This window comes from Lytechinus variegatus, chromosome 2 (genome assembly GCF_018143015.1).
Source record: "Lytechinus variegatus isolate NC3 chromosome 2, Lvar_3.0, whole genome shotgun sequence".
Classification (NCBI taxonomy): domain Eukaryota; kingdom Metazoa; phylum Echinodermata; class Echinoidea; order Temnopleuroida; family Toxopneustidae; genus Lytechinus; species Lytechinus variegatus.
The window spans coordinates 27,850,362-27,873,161 of NC_054741.1; the positions used below are offsets into that span (position 1 = coordinate 27,850,362).

Here is a 22,800-nt window from a genome sequence, read left to right on the forward strand (position 1 = left end):
TCTTGCAAACTTTCACCAGTCTCGTTTCTTTCAGTTGAGTTTATTACTAAGGTCGCATTCTCATCAAATAGAATAATGAGTATGCAAGTGGTTTGATAAATGTATAACTAATTTTGTTGTGTTGGTGCAAGAACGCCTTTAGCAAAACATTTTTGTGCACCCCATTCGTGCAGAAATGCCTTTACACAATGCTCTTATGGGTGCTGCTATGCAAAGGCCTTCTTACATTGACACAACAATTTGTGCATTTGAGTGATTCATTAGATTAGTGGAATATTTATTCACAAATAATATTTGATTGTACATTTTGCATGATTCTCATATGCACTGCAAGTACACAATGCTAACTAACATAACTATATTTTATTAATGTTAAAATATAATTTCTATTTTTGTAGTAATGTGCCATATTTTACTGTAACCTTAATTTCGCCAGGGAAATCCAGATAGAGACATCATTTACATTCTCTTCACCCCTCTCATACATGTATAGCATTCCAAACCATGCAACATGTTGTCCTTGAAAATGATATATAAGGCTGAACATTCCTAACAATTTTCTAACATAGAAATTAAAGAAATGCTTTAAAATCACTTCAGTACTATTCAGGTTGGTCTTAAGTATTCAAAAACCGTTTCCATCATTATATATTGTGCTATTGATATTTGCTGAAAGGTTTTTATTTGTATATATTGCAGTAAAGTATATTTACCATAGTAAAGTATATTTATAGAGAAATTGTCTTTCACTTTTACTTCACATAGCTAATATCTTGATCGGGTAATGTAGCAAATACGGTTGCTCTGTGAATATGCATTGCAACTTAAATTATCATTCTATACGTGTGTAATCAGATTTGGGCTGAAAAGTGTTCTTAAATCCCAAGAGGCTTTCAACTTATAGCAGTTTTTTATGTACTTAGGGTTTGGGCTGAATTTGAGGAGTATTTTTCTTTCTGTTTGATGCTGATAGTAGTATGTCAATCATGGAGTACACGCTTCAGTGCACGCACATTTAAAGTCTTATACATGTACTTACATCGGCTGGGAGTTTGTTTATCTTCAACAAAGGCCTTATACTGGTATATTTCAAATGCAAGTCTCAGAATCACAGATATCGTTGTAATAGTGTAACAAGACAAGTTCTGTATTTGTGTCAATGTGTATGACATGCAATTTCTAAGAGTGCTCAAGTTGGTATTTAGATCTTAATAAACTCCAAATAGCTCCACTGATATGTAGTTTTTGATAATTATTACATCACAGAATGTACATGTAATATAATGGATATTTCTTGTCATAACTATCTTTATAAGCCAACTGCAAGACACATGAGGAGACTTGCAAATTGCATGTTTGTTGTAATTATGATATTGTAATGTCGGATATTTTCACTTTGATATTTTCTCTCAAAAACAATTGTGTGTAAACATGGATTAGTCGCAAAGGAAATCAGAATTCCCACATATTTTTTCTTCAAAGGCAAATTAGGATATTTCATTTACATCATCATACAATTCAAGTATTCCTCTACATTTTGATACCTAATATGTGACAAACACCTCACACATTTAATTGGCAAGACGAGTTTGAAATTTTAATGCAAAATTCAGGTTGCGCAGAAAAATTGGATAAGACTGGTTTGTGATACACAGCCGTGCTTATGCGATGATTGACTCATTAGCATTTATTTTGTATTTGTTAAGTTTCTCTCACTGATCCCTGAAATGAGAGTCGATTCAGATTCTTATGTGAGTTTTTGCACAAATCACTTTTGAACGGCCTCAATATTTATTGTGTGTAACCTGCCATGCGTGAATGATTTCCTAAGCTGTTGGGTTCAAATTAAATATGAGATTCCACTCTTACCATAAGTATCAAATTCATTATAAAAACGTGTTTAAAGATAAATGAAAGTAGTTGCAGTAAACACTGATTTCACGAGAAAGTCTGTAAAACCAGGCTTAATTGTCACTATATCATCGAGGATCTAGATCTGATACAGTTACATAAACCAAAATTTTTGTACCGGTAATCTTGAAATCTACGCTGGAAATGTTCACACTGAAGATTACCAACACAGATAACCGCGCGTAGGACAGTGTATTATTATTGTTTTGAATGTCGGCCCAACGCTTGACCCGAATCTTGTGCTTATTTGCTAATTCCTCAGCAATTAAACAATTTCTTCCAGAATCCTTTGGCTCATATTTTTTATTTATATACAATGTACAGACACTTTGATGGTCATTTCATTGGATTCTGTACGAAGTTACGAACTCATTTTGAAATCATTACCACAACTGGCATTTATCTTTAATAATTGTCAAATCTATCTCGGAAAATGGGTTTCCTTTTTTTGTGGGATGCACAGAATATTTACTGTATATTATTGTGATTTTATTTGAAATCAAATGTAAAGTATTCAATTTGACAATGATATTCTTAAAATTATATTGTGATTTTGATTATTGTGTAGTCACGTCATTTGTTATACAGGGTATATATTTTTGTAGTGATTGTAATGTGTAAATATCTTGATGTATACACGTAGTGCCAACCCTATCTCTTCTACTGCTGATGAAGGATAATACAGACATTGTCAATAATTTGAAGTATGTTAGGTGTGGATTTAAAAATAGTGTGAACAAAGCAGATTGATCCTACTACCCCTTTGATGTATTATTTACCATTTTCGATGGATTTGAGAAAATTTTAATTTTGTTAAATATTTTTTTTCATATGTTATTATCATCATTATTTTTGGTGGGGAGGGGGTGGATGAGATGATTTAAATTAGTAATGTGGCCCCAAATTTAGTTAAATCTCTACCAATGTAAGTATTTTCTGTCCAGCAGAAATGCAATATTCTGGATTTGCCTCACTCCACCAAGGGAGTATGTGGTATTATTGAACATTATTGAACATTCCTGCACTCTGAGAGCAGGCAGAAGCCATCATAGGTTAAAGCTGAAATTGAATTACAAACAGCTAAAATTGTCATTAAAGTAAGATTAAATAATTCTATGAAGTATAATTGATCCACAAATACTTGAAATTGAGTTTGGCCATTAAAATATTCACCCCAGAGGCAATACTTTCCAAGAAATCTCTAGAAGTATCTGATGTATTTGAGAATGTTTTTTTTCATTTTGTTCCAAATACTGTATGAAAATATGAACCTTTATTAGTATTTATTCATTCTTTTATTTATTTATTGGTATATAAATGACCAGCAGCACATGCTGAAAGGGACAATTTACAAAAAAAAATGGCGAATTACATTATTACAAGCAACAAGCAAATGAAAATTATTCTATATCTAAACAAGTCTTGATTTTGATTACTTATTCATGTTCTATTCATTTTGATTTATTGTTTATAGTTGGGTTTATTTTTCTTGTTAAAATGAATTCAGTTTCATGTGGATCCAATAGTCCTTTAGTTCCCTGTGTTCAGGCTTTGAGAACAATATTCATTTTTGATAACTTTTTTCCATTGCCTCTTTGGGTGTCTTTCTGTAAACTAAAATCATGAAACAAAATATATTACTACGATATTCAAAGTTATCTTATATATATATATATATATGTATATATATATATATATATTGTGTGTGTTGTTTTTACAATTGAAAATAAATATGTATCGATTTATTCACACAACATCTAGTCTTTTGTTTGTTTTTTGTTCATTTTCCGTTTTTTTTTATTTGTTTCATTTGTTACACCATTAAAGATATTTCCTTTTGGGTAACTCCAGGGTCCTGTTTCATATAGACTTGGTGTATAATAGCAAATGCACAATTTCTCTAATAAGTTTACTATTAGCCAATCAGATGTAAGGATTTCAGTAGCTTATAACTGTTATGGTAAATTTGTTCTCACTTGGCAGTGCCATTAAATGATCAACCTTTCTGTACATCAGACCCTCATTTCTCTCAAGTCTTATACGACTTATAGACTGCCCAAATCATGGTCGTTTGAAAACATAACAGACTGTCAAAAGCCAGAACTCAGAGACAGAAAATTTCATGAAGGTTCCACCTGTAGGGGGTCGAACGTACATATTTTATGGAATTGCCCTACTGCATAACAATGTCTATGAACAGGCTCCAAGGATATTTTGATGGTAGTGGTACATGATGACACAATTCTAAAATACATGCATTAGGAATCGAGTCAAAATGAATTCAGATTTCAGAAAGCACTGCTGTGACAAGGTCTATTCCACAAAAAAAATGCTTTCATTTTTCTATTTTGCCGAATATCATGGAAAATTCAACTTTGACTAGTTGCCTAGCTGGGTGTTTCATAAAGCTGTTTGTAAATTTGCACACAGCTTTATGCATGACTGGAAAATGTTCTTGGGTGCTGAGCTACTTCATGTGCGTAAAATCATGCTTATGTTACAAACGGCTTTTAAAAGTCTGCCTGTTTTGTAACCCAGGGAGCTTTACCTGTTTTGGTACTTCCTTACCACATCTAATTACTTTCACCACAATTTTTAAATTTAGGGAGAGATATGAGGTAAGAAGCTAGCAAAATTTTGGTGGCAATAATGAATATTTAAGACAGCCAAAATTATTTAAGAATGAATAGATTGTTAAAATTATTAGAAAATGCTTCCCTTTACTTTATAATACTTTGCAAGTGGGATTATGAATTTTGCAGAAAGTGTATTATAATGTGTTTGGAAGGAGGCCGGATGCTATCCACCAGATCAAAATAAATTTATTCTTTTAAATAAAAATACATATCAGACACTGTTTTCCATAAAAAAAAAAACAGACGCATATTTGAGTTTGGTGCACTGTCGGTGTGCCCTCTCCACAATTCAAATATGATGAACATCTCTGGAAAATTCACTGATATACAATACGTTGCGCTATCCCTGATATCTATGGAATTTAGTGACGTGATCGCAATTGCGCTATCCTTGATATCTAAAATTTACGTGAAATAATGACGTAATCTGCCTGCTGCAATTACAACGCCTTGTTGAGTATTACTATTACCGGTAGGCCTATAGCGTTTTTATTTTAGGACGAAAAGAATCATGTATTTTATCCTTGTAGACAGAAAATATTGACCAAGAAAAACGAAGACGAAAAATTTAAGAAATCTAATTGAATATCGAACGGTAGTGCACAAAATACAACCATCCGAGTCTGAAAACCTGAATGAAGAAGTGTACATGTACCGCGGCAGCAGCGTAACAGCGAGAGCAACTCGACACAAAACCAAGCCCAAACCAACGGCAGGCCAAGCAGGCCAGGTACCGTACCGTTTAGACCGCGACTTGGCTGAGCTGAGTGAGATCATCGATCAGAGAGCGAGACCCACACTGACCGCTGACTCTGCACTGTAGTGTAGGTAATGTAAAGGGCTCTCCAACCAAAATAAGTATGACTATGAAACTCTGTTGTGCAACACATGTAACACCGTACAGCTATACAATTACAGACAGTATACGGTACTAGATCTATATAGTTTGATATCGGGGGGGGGGGGGGGGATGTTTGTGTCTTGTGAAGTTGTGTAGCTGTGTGTTAAAACAATTAACAAGGCTTAAATTTTTTTAATTTAAAGGAAGTTCCACAGCACTCACACATGCATGTGAGGTTTGTTTCACAGTTATGTTTGTGAATTGTGCGCATCATGATCCGCGCATAGATTTATTTATGGAAGTTTATGGCAAGTTCCCCCAAGTCTGCGCAATCCCCCTTGTATAGCTATAGTGAGTGATTGTATTACCGACCAGCCTTGTATTACCGAACGCGCGCATCACATGCGTCAGAAAATAATCAAATATGTTCAAACCTTTGCAACTTCCTCCCAAAGGGAACTTAAATAGAAAAATGATGAAAATTTATCAAAAACACAATTTCGAAGTCTTTATGTCCTCAAAACAATAAAATATGGTCAAAATAGTGCAGTGACTTTGTTGTTTTCCCAACTTTTCCCTTAGAAAACACACGTTCGGTAATACGATACCTTTTCAAGTGACCAAAATATTTCACTTGCGAAGAGGGGTCCGATTGGAAGCTGATGTCGTAAAAATAAAAAAAAATTCGGCAAAATTTCTGCATGTTTACAATTTGTAGGTATTTGTGTATTTATGGTAAAAGTTTGGTGAATTTTATTGGAATAATGTGTTTGATATGATCAAACTCATGAAAAGTGTTCGGTAATACGATCCACTACCATAATATGCGCACGTGCGTATCTGCACGATACTATAGTATTAGTAAAAGAAGATATGCATGCCAATGAGCACAAACTTTACACATGCAATACATAGACTGGTATTCATTAAAAAAAATCTGACTCAAAATGATTTAACAATAATGAATTTAGGGCATTTCTTGTGACGGCCTCAAAATGCAGCCTTTCTCATCAAAACCCCCGAATCGTGTTCAAAGTGAATGAGTGCGCAGACATGGGGTACCTATTTTTTTCAATCTGAAAATGACAGCCCGAGGTTTTTTCAAGAAAATCGTATACATTCTTTCATTTTTTTAATGAGAAATTTGGTACACTTACTCAAAATAATATAAGAAACATTAACTGAATGATTTTGTGAAATAAGAAGAAATTCATGTTAAATCTTAACTCAAATTGTTAGGTGCACGCAGACTTGGGGCCCACCGTCATATATCAAGGTGCGATAAAGTCTTGAGGACTCCATGATGATGTCTTTTTAAAAAACTTTGACGTATACTTCATCATAGAAGTCTTGAGCTGCCCTTCATATATGCATAAGAGAGACATGTAAACACAGATGGATTTCCCAAGGAAATCCATCTATGTTATTAAAAATCATGTAATAATCGTGATTTTATTAATCTCTACACCTTCCTACCCCTCATGTTTAGGAAGGTTTAAAAAATAGTCAATTGAAATGCGAGAAAATAAAGGTTTCTTACCAGACCAATGTAGTGTAGATCCCTCGATCCAAATGTACACAACGCAAATACAATAGGGGTCGTCCCTTGAACCGCTTACGTATGATGTACATCCGGTTAGCGATGCCGTTTTTAAGAACAATCGATATATAAAAATTATTATTTCACAAATAATAAAATTTATTACGTAATTATCAATAATTAGTAAAATACTGCTAATTATTTATAATCACGTAATGAATTTTATTATTTGGGAAATAATAATTGTTATCTATAAATTGTTCTTCAAAACGGCATCACTAACCGGATGTACGTCATGTGTAAGAGGTTCAAGGGACGACCCTATTGTATTTGTGTTGTGTACATTTGGATTGAGGGATCTACACAACATCAGTCTGGTGAGAAACCTTTATTTTTTCACATTTTGATTGACTATTTTTTTAAACCTTCCTACACATTGGGGTAGGAAGGTGTAGAGATTAATAAAATCATGATCATTTACGTGATTTTGAATAAAAAAGATGGATTTCCTAAGGAAATCCATCTGTGTTTACGTGTCTCTCTTATGCATATGTGAAGGGCGGTTCAAGACTCCAATGATGAATAAGTATATGTCAAAGTTTTTTAAAAAGACATGATCATGGAGTCCTCAACACTAGGTGCGATAGCTCAGTCGTAGAGCGGGGGTTTCTGATTCCGGTGACCTGGGTTCGATTCCCAAGTGGTGGGCTAGTGCCCTTTGTAGAAAGGCATTTATCCTCATTACCAGGTCCCTCAAAGAGGACCTTAAGCCGTTGATCCCTTGGTTGCTTGCTCACAGGCATTCGTGCTTAGCAGTCGGGTAAAAAAACCTCAGTACAACATATCATGTATGCTGATTGGGTATTTGAAATAAATAGCATCATGTGACGGTTGTGACCGAACTGTCACATTCTCACTATTTTGAAAAATTGCTATTCTTCTGTGACGTCAATGATGGAATAGCCCACTATTCCTTCATTGACGTCACAGATTGTGACGGCGCAAGCACTAATAATATATGCGTTCCACGTAGGTCAGTCAGCGCGGCGGGTTATTTTTGCAGTTTTTCCACTGATCTGAAACAAATTTCCCGAAAATCATAGTCATTTCCTGGAATTTTCAAGTTTGAGTTAATAAGAATTAACAAATCTTGGCCTCGGACAATATTACAGCAAGCTTGAATTAAAGTTTGAACTTGGTCCAAGTGACCAAAATCAAGGAATTTAACCTTTTTTTCTTTACGCCCTTTATAAAAATAGGAACAAAATTATGAAATGTGAGCTGGAACATGAGCTGAAATCTATGAAACAAACAATTTCTTAACCCTGGAATTTTTTCATTATCCGAAAAATTATCTGGATTTCCTGCGGAATGTGGGTAATTTCCTTCAAAGTGGAAACACTGCTATATGGCTATGCACTTTGACATCACAATGGATGAAAAGGTGATTTATCAGCTACATAGGTATCAGATGATTTCTTTAGCTGAAAAAAGCCCCCCTGTCCCCTCCCGAGCTAGAGAGGGTTAAGAGTGGTGTTTTGTAACTAATACTTGCAAGGGTAGCCTATGGTTGCACACCACTACTGGGTTGCATTTCAGATTTACTTGTTTAGGATGCTTTTTGAAATCCCATGAACACATACATGTATGATATCCACTGACCAATGGAAGTGCCCGCCCCCCCCCCCCTGTTTGTTTTTTTGCCAACCATAGTAGTGGTCATTTTGGGCTTAATGGGTATTTAAAAATATGTGAAGGACATATACAGTGTACATATTGGCAAAGCTTGTAATGAAATGAAATCAAAGAAAAACCCAGTTCCCTTATTTGTTTATAAATTTGTTATTAAAGAATAAAACTCTACACACAGGGTGTTACATAAGCACTTGCCCGGGGCAAGTAAAAGTTAGAGTCGGGCAAGTGTTTTGAAGTAAAGACCAAAACTACTTGCCCAAATTGGGAAAGCAAAATTCTCACAGTAGAATGACCAAAATTAGGGTCGATATGATATATTGACCCTAATTTTGGTCATGGCAGGCAACATAAAATCAATTTGGAAAAAGAAATGCAATACCAAGGTAGATCAGTTCATGTCAAAAGAGAAAAAAAAGGTCAATGGTTTATAAAACTGCAAAACTTTCTTTTAAAGAGGTAAAACTATTTTTTCAAGGATTTTTTTCGGGCAAGTGAAATAGATTTTTGGGCAAGTATGTTTCAACTATTTAAAAATTTACTTGCCCGACTGGGCAAGTGCTTTTAAAAAGTTATGTAGCAACCTGACACAGACTTGAAATGGTTGGTCATTTCAGGATACATTCAAAGAAATATGATATGATTTCAATTACAATGTCTGTAATATTTGAGAATGTTAATGTAGTCAGGGGAGGGGGCACTCGACTATATGTTGCACACACACACATGTGGCCATTGGTTTTCAAAACCATCCTTAAATGCATTAATAATAATAATGATAATAATAAGCATTTATATGGCGCCATCTATCTAGAAATATTCTATTCCGAGGCGCGTTATCATTATTATTACCCCGGCTTTAGCTAAAGCTGCCTTTCAGCGCTCATGCATTCATGGAATTTATCCTGCCGGGTACCCATTCAGCTCACCTGGGTCGAGTGCAGCACGATGTGGATAAATTTCTTGCTGAAGAAAATTACGCCATGGCTGGGATTCGAACCCACGACCTTGTGTTTCAAAGTCAGAAGACTTATCCACTGGGCCACAACGCTCCACATATTTTTTTACATTTTTTTTCCAGCTAATAAATTAATTTTTCGAGTTGCACCAAAATCCAACTCAAATCAGGAGAAAAGATACCTAATGTGATGTGACTCACTCAATTTGTATTTTTGTTTGAATTCTACATGTAGAAAGATACCTTAACAGCAATATAATTAAGTGCCCCCCCCCCCTTTACTCCCCATGTCCAATGTGATTTCCATGTACATGTACATATGTAAATATATTATACCTAAACTATATATTCTTGCTTGAATTTATTTGCAGGTATCGTTTTTCATTCGTCATTGCCAAGACAGGACAGGAACATGATTGAATGGACAATGTTATCTGCCGCATTTCTTCCCTCTTTACTCTTCTTGCAAGTTGTGACAATTTCACAAGGTAAAACTTCTTTTTTCCTTTAATTTACAAGTGTTCAAGATGATATTTCATCTGCTCTGATATCAAATGTGAAGTCGCCTCCTACGAAAGGTTGATGTAAAGAGTGATTACTATTGGAGGCAGGTGCACCCCCCCCTTTCTGGGACTTTTTGCAAGAAATAAAAAATCAGCAGAAAGCTGTTTTTCAGTGCCATCAAACGTTGATGGAGCAACAACAACTGTCAGAAAAATATGTGAAAAATTTCATATTTCAAGCAGTAGTTACTAAGGTGCGTTCAATGTTAATTTTCAAATTTAAACAGCATTATGAACCATGATTGGAAATGCAATGACAAAACAAGGATATAATGAGAAGCAATGTCCTGCATTCGCGGTCATAAAAGCAAGAGTCTTTCAGATCCTTATAGGGAGGAAACTTTAAATGCCGAAAAGATATGCTTGAAAACGCAATCAGCTCAGGTTTTACCATTATCAGCATCGCGAAAACAACATTGAACACAATAGCACAATACGTTTCTATTGAAAATGTCCCTTTTTAGATGAAACATGTCTACATGAGACTGAGAGTGCCCTAAGGTTCTGTGTTAGGCCTGTTACTTAAAAAAAGATATTAATGATTTACAGCATGTTATTGTTAGTAATTATATAATTTTTACTCTACGTTTTGCAGATGATACAAATCTGTTTTTGTCTGTTAATAATTTTCTTTGGATTTACATCTGAAAAAATACATGAGTGGTTTCTTGCCAATGAATTAAAATTTCACTCTAAAAATAAGAACATTCTATCTGATAACTTTGATATTTATTCAAAATAGTAAAATTTCTGACTTTTTTCCTTTAGTTAGTTCTGCAATAAACCAATTAAAATAATAAATTCCATTAAACTCAGTCAATTGTCCTTACTTCAAATATTGTAATATTCTCTGGGTAACTGTGCAATGGTTCATCTAAACCGAATAATCGCTTTACAGAAATGTGCAATAAGAGTTATCCTCCCCCAAAACAAGTACACAACTATTGTTTAAAGAAATTAATTCACTCTCTATCACTATAAACACCTATCAAATTGCAATTTTCATGTACTTATTTTTTTTCCATAATACTCTTCCCTCTTTATATGATGATTTATTTGTAAAGAAAACAAATCTCTTAGTACCAGACAGTCCAAAAAATTTCATGTGCCAAATTTCAAATATGATTTCTCACAAACTACAATTGAATATGCACAGTAATGTTGGACCCACTCTCTTGAATAGTTTACCTAATGATCTTCAATCTTGCCCTTCACTCCACTCCTTCGAACAAAAATATTTTTAAAAAGCTCTTACTAATTCGTGAATTGTTTCTTCAGCTGTTTTGCTGTTTGCTTTTGTGTTTTGCCTAGGTTAGTTCTGTTTGTAACACTTTTTTTTTTGTTTACAACCGTTTGGGAAATGCCTTTGATACATGTAGGCTGTTGGCCTTTGTTAAATTCCACACATTTGTTTTCTCTGTATTTTGTGTGATTCTATGTATTATACATGTATACCCATTTTATCTCTGTAATCATATGTATTGTCTTTTTATGCAAATGTGAAATAAGTTGAATTGAATTGAATTATAGCAGGTTGCCTGAATAACAGTCTATTTTGTGAATATTGTTTCTGTTTTGTTGTTGACAGGTCAGAATATACGTTTGCAAGATGGTGGTCCAACCTATGGAAGATTGGAGATTTACCACAATGGAGAATGGGGCACAGTTTGTGATGACAACTTTGGGATTCTGGATGCACAGGTAAAGATAAATCTAAAATAATGGCAAATAGTCAGATTTTTAACCAAGAGTGTGCCACACAATAATGTTGATCTTGATGGTCAGACACGTGAGAAGCTTTTACCCATCTGAACCATATACATGTAGGTATATGTACATGCAGGTAACAGTTGGCAGTAACAGTTTTTGTGCTCTCATACAGCAATTTCTTAGCTACTTGTGCCAACTTAAACAGGGATGTGAATTTTCTGATCCAGAATTTGTTGTCCTCAGAACTTTCACTTTTCAAATATTTTTGCTTCCATCGAAAATATTTTGGAAATTAGTTGATTGCTTTCTGCCATTTATGTCATCCATGCATCAAGAATGTAAAACCATTACATCATTAATAATCTATGATTAGAGACAACAGAAAGGTCAAAGTTCCTTTATATTGGTGCTGGCCCCTAACAAGGGTTAAAGGGACAAATGATATTGTCCAAAAAAGAAAATAGAATATTTATGACAGAATAAATGTTATACCATATCCTTCTCAAGTGTATAATTAACATTAATTGCAAACATTTAGACCAAAAGGGATCAGTAAGTATCTTAAAAAGTGATAATAGAGATTTGCTGTTGACCATGCCATAACCCTATCTAGGCCGGGACAGACCTCAGAGACCCCCCTCCCCCTCAACGATTCGTGCAATATTTTTGCAGCATAAAATTTTTTGACCGCGTCGCTGGTGACTTTACTTTCACGTCTTGCTCAACTTTTGAGACTAATTTTGCGAGAAGCCTGGGTACACGGCTCCGAAGTTTTGCAACATTTTGTAAGTGCATGTCATGCCAAAAATTGCTCAAAAATGTGGTTTAGTGTACAAAGTCAATGCAAATTGTGTTTTCAACCGAGAATTATAAGTGTATGATTTTTGGTTTTTCTGGTCTAGATGGATTTGTTTTATGCTGTTTATTTCAAGATTCCTCGACAAAGTTCAAAGAAAAATTGGAAAGCAAAAGGTAAAAAAAGAAAAAAAAAAGAAAAAGTGCCTTCTTCATCAAAATCTAATTAGTGTGGTAAGCTTTCCTATCAATGAGTTACTGTATTTTTAATTTGAATCGATTGATTGTTTGATAATTTTTCAATTTTTGTTATTTGGTGCAGGTGGCTTGCCGTGAGCTTGGGTTGGACTCGTTTTTGACGAGCGTTTACGGAGGCAGTAGGTACGGGCCAGGGACGGGACAAATCTGGTTGGATGAAGTGGATTGTACTGGTTCAGAGTCGAGTTTGGCTAGCTGTTCCCACAGTGGCTATGGTATCCATGATTGTTCTCATTCAGAGGATGTTGGCATCGTCTGTGGATCAACTACAGATTCCATGATTGGAGGTAAAAGAAAATCCAATCATTTGTTGATTTTGCTTTGGCAACAATTGCTCCTGCACATTAAAGACTTCTTTAGTTTTGGAGAATGCCCCAAAAGTGCATGTCACTGATCCATTTTATTACTAGATTAGATGTATATTAGTGCATGTACCCCAAAGTGAACCTTTGAAACTTTGAAACAGAGGGTCTTGGGTTCGGATCCCAACTATGGTGTAATTTCCTTCAGCAAGAAATTGATCACAATGTGCTGCACTCAACCCAGGTGAGGTAAATGGGTACCTGGCAGGAATTCCTTGAAACGCAGCGAGCGTAACAGCTGCACTGCTAAAGCCAGGGTAATTATGCTGCATATACTGTAGAGCACTTAGAGACTTCTGACAAAGTAAGTGTTAAGTGCTATATAAGCAAGTATAATTATTGGGTTTGAAGGATATAAACTAAAAAGGTATTTTATTGGATAAATTACAGATTTTACGTCAAAATTTAAATTGATCGGATGCTTGATCAAAATAAAATATCTGTAGGCCTACTGTTTTTTTTTCTTGTTTTTATAAACACTTCCGCAAGCATGGAATGGGCTGACAATGTCAGGATATTATCTTTTCAGTAGTCTTCTCATATCCAAGTACTAAATTTGTAAACCAAGTGCTAAATTGGCTATCTTAAATGAAATATAAACATTGCTGAGAGAGGACGCTAGATTCAAATTTAAGTCATAGCGATCGGAAAAAGGCCATAATTAAATTCTGTTGGGGAAAATGTGTTCAATGACTATTATGCTTTTATAATATTTGATTCGATGCTACTCCAGTGTGGTTCATGTAACTGCCCCTTTATCAAAGGTAAAGACCCCGGGGGGGGCACTCGACCAAAAATGTGGTGGGGGTGTGCCGCGGGCGAGACAAAAAACGGGGGCCTTGGAGCGGGCTTATTGTAAAAAGGAGGGTCCTCGGAACGGGCTTCGGAACGACAAATGTTTGTGAAAACGGGGGTCCTTGGAACGGATCGCCAGCGTGTGAGTGCGTATGCATCCCTATGGAACGGTCATGCGTGCATGATGCAGCTAGCGCGGCCTCCGCCGGGGGAGCTCTGCGGCCGCTTTTCACCAAAATTCGACTCATTCAATGCGATCGGAGCGGCGTAACGAAAAATATGCGAAGCTTTGGAGCGGATTTCCCTCTTCTTTTTTCTCGATAAGAAGAAAATGCTATGCCTTGGAGCGGCTTTCTTTGTTCTTTTTCTCAACGAGGCAAAAATGCTATGCCTTGGAACGGAAATTTGAGTGTGAAAATGGGGGTCCCCTCCGCGGCACATACCCACTATGCATTATATACTGAGTGCCCCCCCCCCCCGGGGTAAAGACAGGCTTTAAGCCTTAAAGGGGAATCCAACCCAAATAAAAACTTGTTTTTATACGGAAAAGAAAAATCAGACAAGTTGATAGGTGAAAGTTTGAACAATATTGGACAAACAACAAGAAAGTTATGAATTTTTAAAAGTTGTAAACATTGGTAATCACTATACCCATGGAGACTTCAAATTGGCTGCATATGGGATGTCATAGTGATGTAAGGCAAGGACTACTCTTCCATGTACTCCAATACATATTATGGCTAAAATGTAATTTTTCCCAAAAGTTTTATTTCAAATTATATTTTTCTTTCATGAGGACATAAAACATGATACTATCGGGGTTATATTTAGATTATGGCCCCAGGGGAATGGGTTCTTAGGAGAAAACCACAAATCCCTGATAATAAAGTACATGGCCTATGGGAAAGTTGTCCTTGCCCCTTGTCATAATATACTTACTCAGTTGCCAATTTGAAATCTACATAGTATTAGGGATTTCAATTCTAAAGCATCTATAATTTTCTTATTGCTGGTCCAATTTCTTTCAAACTTTCACCATTCTGTTTAATTTATTTGTCTCCTTCCCAACACATCATTTTATGGCTTTGGCTGGATTCCCCTTTAAACCAACCTCAAAACCCAATCCTTAGCCTAACCCATACTCCATAATCACCACCCTAATCCTGTGAGTTGTATCCCCATAGAACTGATTCAGTTTTAACAACTCTTGGCTCACCTATCAAATACCACATGCTAGCTCATTCACCTCATACAAATATTATAATTTTGATAAGTTGCCCCCCACATTTGTTTTAATGAAATGAAGAGAAATAAATAAGAGCATGTGATTGATTATAATGAATTGATTTAATGAAATTTAATTTTTTCAGGAATGTTGGATACGCAGCATAGCATCCCATTTAATTTAAAATTCTCGATAAGGCTGTAGGTTAACCCAGAATATCTCACTATATCTTCAGAAAAATCAAGACAATTTTGAGCAATCATCACTGGAGCTACATGTGTAATACCTACATGTAGAAAATTTGACTATAATATTATGAAGAGAAGATATTTCTTCTCTTCTATTATGTACAGAACAATGAAGTTGTTTACATTGAAATTTTAAATTACATGTTTGGAACTGTATCTTATAAATGAAGTGTGTATTGATGAATATAGTTATTAAAGTTTGGTAGCAAAAATATGAATTGATTGATGAGGATTAGAAAATAATGAGTTGAAAAAAATTAAAGTGAAGAATGACCTGGAATTCAATAAAAAAATATGAATAAAAAATTGTTACATATGCAACCAAAAAGAAAAATATAAGAAATGGCTAAATATAATTATTTAAATTTGTTTTGTCATATTGGGACTGTATTGAACTTTTTGAAACATAAATAAAATTTGCAGAAAGTAGAATGCAGTTTTTATATTATATTTATTATTTAGCTAATGTTTTATATATATAAGTTGCTTACATTGAAATTTGGATATATGTTTGGAACTGATTTGAATAACTATTTTTTATGAAATATGTATTAATGAATATATTTAAGTACGGTAGCCAATAAATGAATCGATTGGTGGGGATTAAAAAATAATGAAATGAAAAATTCAAAAGATGAATAAAAAATATAAATGAAAGATTGTAACATTTGCAATCAAACCAAGAAAATGTAATCAGAAATACATGTAGCTAAATATAATGATTTAAATTTGTTGAATATTGGGACATTTTGAAACATCAATAATATTGAAGAAATTCTAATGCAGTTTTTATATTATTGTATTATTATCAGGGGCCGCGGAACCGGGGGGCTGGGGGGGCTTCAGCCCCCCCACTTTTTTCCAAAACCGTGTACAAAAACGCAAAAATGACCATATGATTGTGATTTTTAGCATGGTCAGCCCCCCCACTTTGAAAACCGTTCCGCGGCCCCTGATTATTTAGCTAATGTTATGTATTCACTTGCATGTTTTTAAAACCAGATACAGTGTTCCTTTCTACATGTACATGTACTAGTGTATACGTATTGTTTGCCTCCAGATTGATATTTGAAGAAATAATGATAATAATAAATAAGCAAACCAAAGGGGATCATTGTGAACTAGAAAGCACATGATTTTCAATACAATAATGACAACTAAACAAGAATCATTCAAACCTGACAGGTCCAAGAGAGGACTTCTGTTTGTGTTAATGTTATGCTAAATTTTGCCATACCCAATTATATGGCAAAATTTTGCTATACCTCCCCCCCCCCCCATCCTCAATGCATCTCAAAAAGCCCAGGGGCCGATTGCACGAAAGGGTCTTTCCAAGGACCGTCTTTCGTGTCGCCCATCTTTTATGATATGCTATAAGCGGGGTGTTTCTGAAATTTATGATAAAGAATAAGATTTGTTAGCTTGCTTTTAAATCAAATTTTATACAATTTCATGATATATCATATCATTTTATAAACAAATATTCTGTTAATTTTAAAGGACGAATGAAATATGTTTGGAGATGATTTATTTAAAATGCGTATCACATGGCGCATCATAAAAGATGGGCGACACGAAAGACGGTCCTTGCAAAGACCCTTTCGTGCAATCGGCCCCAGTCCTTTTTAATGTAATGATCTCTTATTGCAGGGGAATTACGTCTGGTAAATGGAGGTTCTAATTACGGAAGACTGGAAATCTCTGTAAACGGTGTCTGGGGTACTGTCTGTGATGATAGCTTTGACAGCTCAGATGCAAGGGTAATTTGAAGAAATTTATCTTTGAGCTTTGTTTTTATGTCGTCTCGGTTTATGCATCAAACAGTAACACAATGGCAATTTTTCATCATGTTAAGGACACTTGACAGTAATATTTGCGGCCGTTCTGATCTGCGCATGGTCAAGGTACCCTTATGGTGAAAACAATGCATATTAAAGGTCAAGTCCACCACACAAAAATGTTGATTTTGATCAATTGAGAAAAATCGAACAAGCATAACGCTGAAAATTTCATCAATATCAGTTGTAAAAAAGTTTCACTTACGGTATTTTTCACAAAATAGTTATATGCACAACTATGTAACATGCAAATGAGAGAGTCAATAATATCCCTCACTCACTATTTTTTTCATTGTTTGAATTATACAATATTTCAATTTTTACAGATTTTTCAATGAAGATTTTTTTTTAAAGACCAACTTGATGAACCAAATAAAAAAAAAAACAATAAAAAACAAAGAAATGAATACATAAGAAATTCTAAAAACAAAGAAATACATAGGAAAAAATTGGCTTTCGCAATGTTATTTTGTGGAAACCTTTAAATCAGATTACAAAGATGACATCCGGAAAAAAAAGACGAAAATTTGAAGTGAAATTGGGTGTTTAATATGCAAATTTTCACAAATTATAAATTTGCAGATTTTATTCATAATAAGAAATAATTATTTTCAGAATTTTTTTTACACTGCTAGTGCCAAATTTCGACGCGATCTCACGAACGGCGGCCGAGATCAGAAGGGGGGTCCTCAATACATCTCAAATAGCCCAGTCCTTTTTAATGTAATGATCTCTTAACCTAAATATTATAGATAGTATAGTGGGGTCGTAATAAGGGAGGAGATAATCCTGGTGAAACAACATTTATTTATCATAATATGAATAGGTTGCCTGCCGTCAGCTTGGCTTTGACACATCGATAGTAGACTACTATACAAGTGCAAGATTTGGTGAAGGAAGTGGGTCTATTTGGTTGGATGAATTAGGTTGCATTGGTACAGAAACAACCCTGAACAGCTGTTATCACAGTGACTTTGGTGTTCATGATTGCACCCATGCAGAAGATGTTGGCATTTCGTGTGGAACAAGTAAGTATGAATTTCAGAACTTTGATGAATACTGGCTTTGAGGAAGATACTTCATGCATTTCCCAAAGCCATCTCACATTGCCCCTATCTCGACAAGGGCACTATGGCCCGAATTCACAAAGGTGGTTTTGAAAACCCATGGTTTATGCAGATTTCCTGTATAAATTACCATATTTTTCGGAATATAAACCGTGTATTAACCGCACCCCTATAATCGGGAGGCTCTAAAAAAAAAAAATTTGCAAACCGAGTTTGGTAGTCAATTGGATGAACAAACTTTACGAACTATCCTTGACAGACCAAAAGATATATTACTAATTTTTGTATTTTAATAAATGGTTACTTCATTCTTAACTTTATTTTTCAAAGAATATAAATTGTTTCTTTGTAGAATAAAGAAAAAATGACCATGAAATGGCAGTATTGTATATCAAACTTATAGTCTAAAAACGGAAAAAGAAAACAAAAATGATGAGAGAAAGTGAGGAGAAAAAATGAAGAATAGAGGACATTTTTTATTGCCTATTTTCAAACCGATTACGATCACGATCGATTACAATTACATGCCTATTTTAAAGCATTTTCACTGCACTTTTAAGGTGTAAATAAGATAAATATTCATTACAAAAAAACAGGGGTTTTTTTAGGAAAAGGTGACCATAAAATGGCATTTTCAATATCAAAATTATGGTATAAAAAGGGAAAAAATTAATTTTGAGAGAAAAACAAGAGAAATAAAGGACATTATTATTGCCTTTTTTGATATCCGATTACGATCGATTATGATTACATGCCTATCAAAGAGCATTTCCCATGCAATTTTAGTTGAAAAAAAAAAGTTTTCATCACAAAACAATCAGGTTTTTTGGGAGATTTTTAAATTGATAGTACTTAAATAAATAATATAAACCAATCTTTACAAAGAAGATATTTTAAAGAAAACTTCGCAAAATATACTCCCTATTTTGAGTAACCAGCAAATAATTATACATGAAATATTCTATGTAATTGTTGGTTCATATCCATTTTATATTACCGACCAAACATAGTCAATTTTCTGACAAAATTTTGTTGTTTCTTTGTATAAACCGCACCCAATATTTCACGATTATAAAGCGGGAAAAAAGGCGCGGTTTATCCACCGGAAAATACGGTAGCTCAATTTAGCGTGTATTGGGTGAGTGTTTAAAAAATGTCCTATGCTGATGAGTGGTTTGTCACAGTGTGCCAAATTGATGCGTGTTACCATGGTTATCCATGCTATTTCATTCATGAGTCCACTGTCAAACATGATCACAGTCAAAGGTCATGTTAGGTCAATGGACATAGTATTTTTTTTATCATATGAGTTTTTCTTTTGTGAATAATTATTCAGTAGCTGCTTTCAAAGTCAGCACTGATGCTATATTGAATCACGTAATGCAGGCGGGACAGCAAAGGCATTCCACTTGTTTCATAAATTTAAGAGTGTAAAATAAATTGTAAAGATGTTTTTGTCATGAGGTCTGCATCTCTATGTAATTAAGTATTATTCCTTGTCCCTATTACTCTACACATAACATTTCTTGGTGATGTTAGTCCTTTACTTGTGCAGTACCACACCTTCAGTAGAACTGTGGAACCCCTTTTATTAACCTTGCACAAGATGTATTTGATATTTGAATGCTTAGAGTACATATTGCATGGTCCCAAGACAAAGAAATGTGAATTGTGTTTTCTTTGATAATAAAGGTTTGATTTCCTGATTTTTTTATAGCAAATGTAGGAGGAAGTTCTGGAGGCTTGTCAGGTGTGGGAAGTTGGATAGGGGGTGCCATCTTTATCATTATTATATTTGTGGTCGCTATACTGTTCAGACGGAGACGAATTAACGCAATGCGCCAACGTCAAACTACAAGGTTCGTCCAGCCACCTGTTACCACCACAGTCCATGTCACCACCAACCCCAGTGCCCCGGGGAACACACCCATGCCTACCTACCACCACGCTCCAGCACCGCAGCAGCAACCTGGCGAACCACGCCCGTACCCCACACAGACCTTCACACCTACTTACCCGTCGGCTGGAGGTGCTCCGCCGGCAAACCCGTACCCTGTTCAGGCTTTCCCGTCCGCCACACAGTATCCAGCACAGACTCCATCAGATACCAATCCCTACCCTCCCCAGGGCGCCGGGACGGCCGGTTACCCTCCTCAGCCAACAGCACCTGCCTACCCACCCCCATCGGCGGCAAGTGCTCCAGCGTACCCACCCCCATCAGCAGCTAGTGCTCCAGCCTACCCACCCCCATCGGCAGCTAGTGCTCCAGCCTACCCACCCCCGTCTACAGGAGATGCATCGGCCTATCCTCCCCAGCTGACTCCTGATGCGTCAGCTGCATACCCCCCAAGCAGTAATACTCCCGTAGGAGACCTTCCCCCTCCGCCTTCCTATGATGACATTGTCAAGCAGTAACTTCCATGTTAACTAAAATTCTGCAATTTTCTTAGCTCTCCACTTTTTCATCCAGATGAATCGTGATATAATTTACATCAGAAATTTCAGGGTGAAGTGTATGATGTGACATTTTAAAATGCTTACTGTGTGCAAGAAAAAGAAAAATGTCAAAGCACGTGTATGCAGACAATATTGTATCTGGGTGATTCCACGGTCAGTCGCATTACAATTTTTTACGCGCCTTCTTTTATTAAATACTTGGTGCTGACAGTTTTCCAGGGCTGAGTCTTTCTGTCATGTTAATGCTGATGATTCATTTTGACAATTGAGGCTTTAAAACAATACTTTCAGAATGTTTTGTGTTGATGTATATTGTGGATGCAATGATGTCCCCAAAATCGGTCAGTGACATTACACAAAAAGGACATGGAAAAAAGTGACTGATTACTGTTTGATAGTTCTTTCAAATCAAAACACTTTTATCAATTTCGATAGTTGCAAAACATTACTTACATATAGAAGTCTCAATTAAGACATTCAAATTTAAGAAGCCTCTTCCAGTTTCTCTCGTGGAAAAAAAGTCCGGTCAGTCACATTATGGTCAATTGCATTACACTTTTCCGGCACTACAAATTGAACACTTTTTAACCCTTCCTGCATTTTATATTTGAAAATTTTCTTATAATTTGATGTAAAATGATGACCTTCAGATTATCCAACTGAAAATTTTACAAAACAAATAATAGTTTTCTGTTAAGTTAAAATTAAGTAAAATGAAATATATGTAGTCCCATGTATATCATCTTTTGAATGGTTTGGAGAATTCTCCTATAAGGAGATGCATTAGAAAACAAAAATTGAGGCTGATTACTATCACCCTTTGTATTTATGATCTTCCATATGAGTTTTATTTTTTAAAAATATTGATCCAGATTTGAAAAAGAGCCAATATAAATATTTGGAATATGGCCACATTTACCTGGAATCACCCATCTAATGGCATTAGTGTATGGCATTAACTCATTATCATTCTAGATGCTCTCATTTGCAATGCAATATCGACAAAACAGGCATTTAAAAATTATTATAAAAAATAATATTGTCCAAAGAACCAACAAAATCTACAAGATCAGATGTGATATGATGTAATTGTTTGTAATCTTTAGGAGTACCTCAGGGAAACGTGTGTCCTTCCTTATGTTTTATCACTCTTTATACAGGTAATCACAATCACTTCAGTAGAAGAAGACATACATGTTAGGCAATCTCTATTTTAGTCATTAATATGGTTTCCTATGGGAAAGAAATCTTGAGGTAGAGGAATTTGAAAATCGAAAAAAGAATATTTTGATTGCGCTTTTAAAATGTACTAAACAAACTGGCACAGCCAACACTGGACATGGACTTCTACAAAAACGCTAACCACCTGTTCATGACATTTTTTTTTGTAATTCAATAAAAACAAAGGTACTTGTAATGAATCTAAAATTTCACTGAAAATTCTGTCCCAATAAATATGTTCTGCAATGTCCGATTCATTTTCTCTTCACAATGAAAAGATGATTTCTTCATTATTGGGGATTCATCACTGGTAATACATGGTTAAAAGTGTATTCATTCTGAAGATTGTTGAATAAACTGCCATCATCCATGTGGCTATGTCAAAGGATGATCAGAGAGTCTTTCCCAGAGTTGATGATACAGTTGATTCATTTCAATTTTTTAAACTGCCATTCTATGTACCATCAATTGAATCAGAAAAAGTTTCTATCAATGACTATGTCTTTGAAAAAACATAGATTTATCATTCTTGTTAATCATTTTTGTAGCAGTTACTTTAATGTTCATATTCATATTCATTTTTTAAAAATGTAAGTACTTTCATGATCAGGTAATGCCTTATATTACATTATATGTACATTTAGAATATTCTCAAACATATGTACTCTGTATTAGGTTTTACA

General features: G+C 35.0%; 1 protein-coding gene across 1 annotated transcript; it reads left to right on the forward strand.

Annotated features, from left to right (window-relative positions):
- The first annotated feature begins 4,999 nt into the window (after positions 1-4,999).
- LOC121407743 (soluble scavenger receptor cysteine-rich domain-containing protein SSC5D-like) lies at positions 5,000-22,693 on the forward strand. The gene is made up of 7 exons (XM_041598936.1): positions 5,000-5,375; positions 9,950-10,066; positions 11,730-11,842; positions 12,969-13,191; positions 17,185-17,294; positions 18,199-18,400; positions 20,157-22,693. Exons 2-7 carry the CDS (start codon positions 9,991-9,993, stop codon positions 20,852-20,854), a joined length of 1,422 nt encoding a protein of 473 aa, XP_041454870.1. The 5' UTR covers positions 5,000-5,375; positions 9,950-9,990; the 3' UTR covers positions 20,855-22,693.
- The last annotated feature ends 107 nt before the right edge of the window (positions 22,694-22,800 follow it).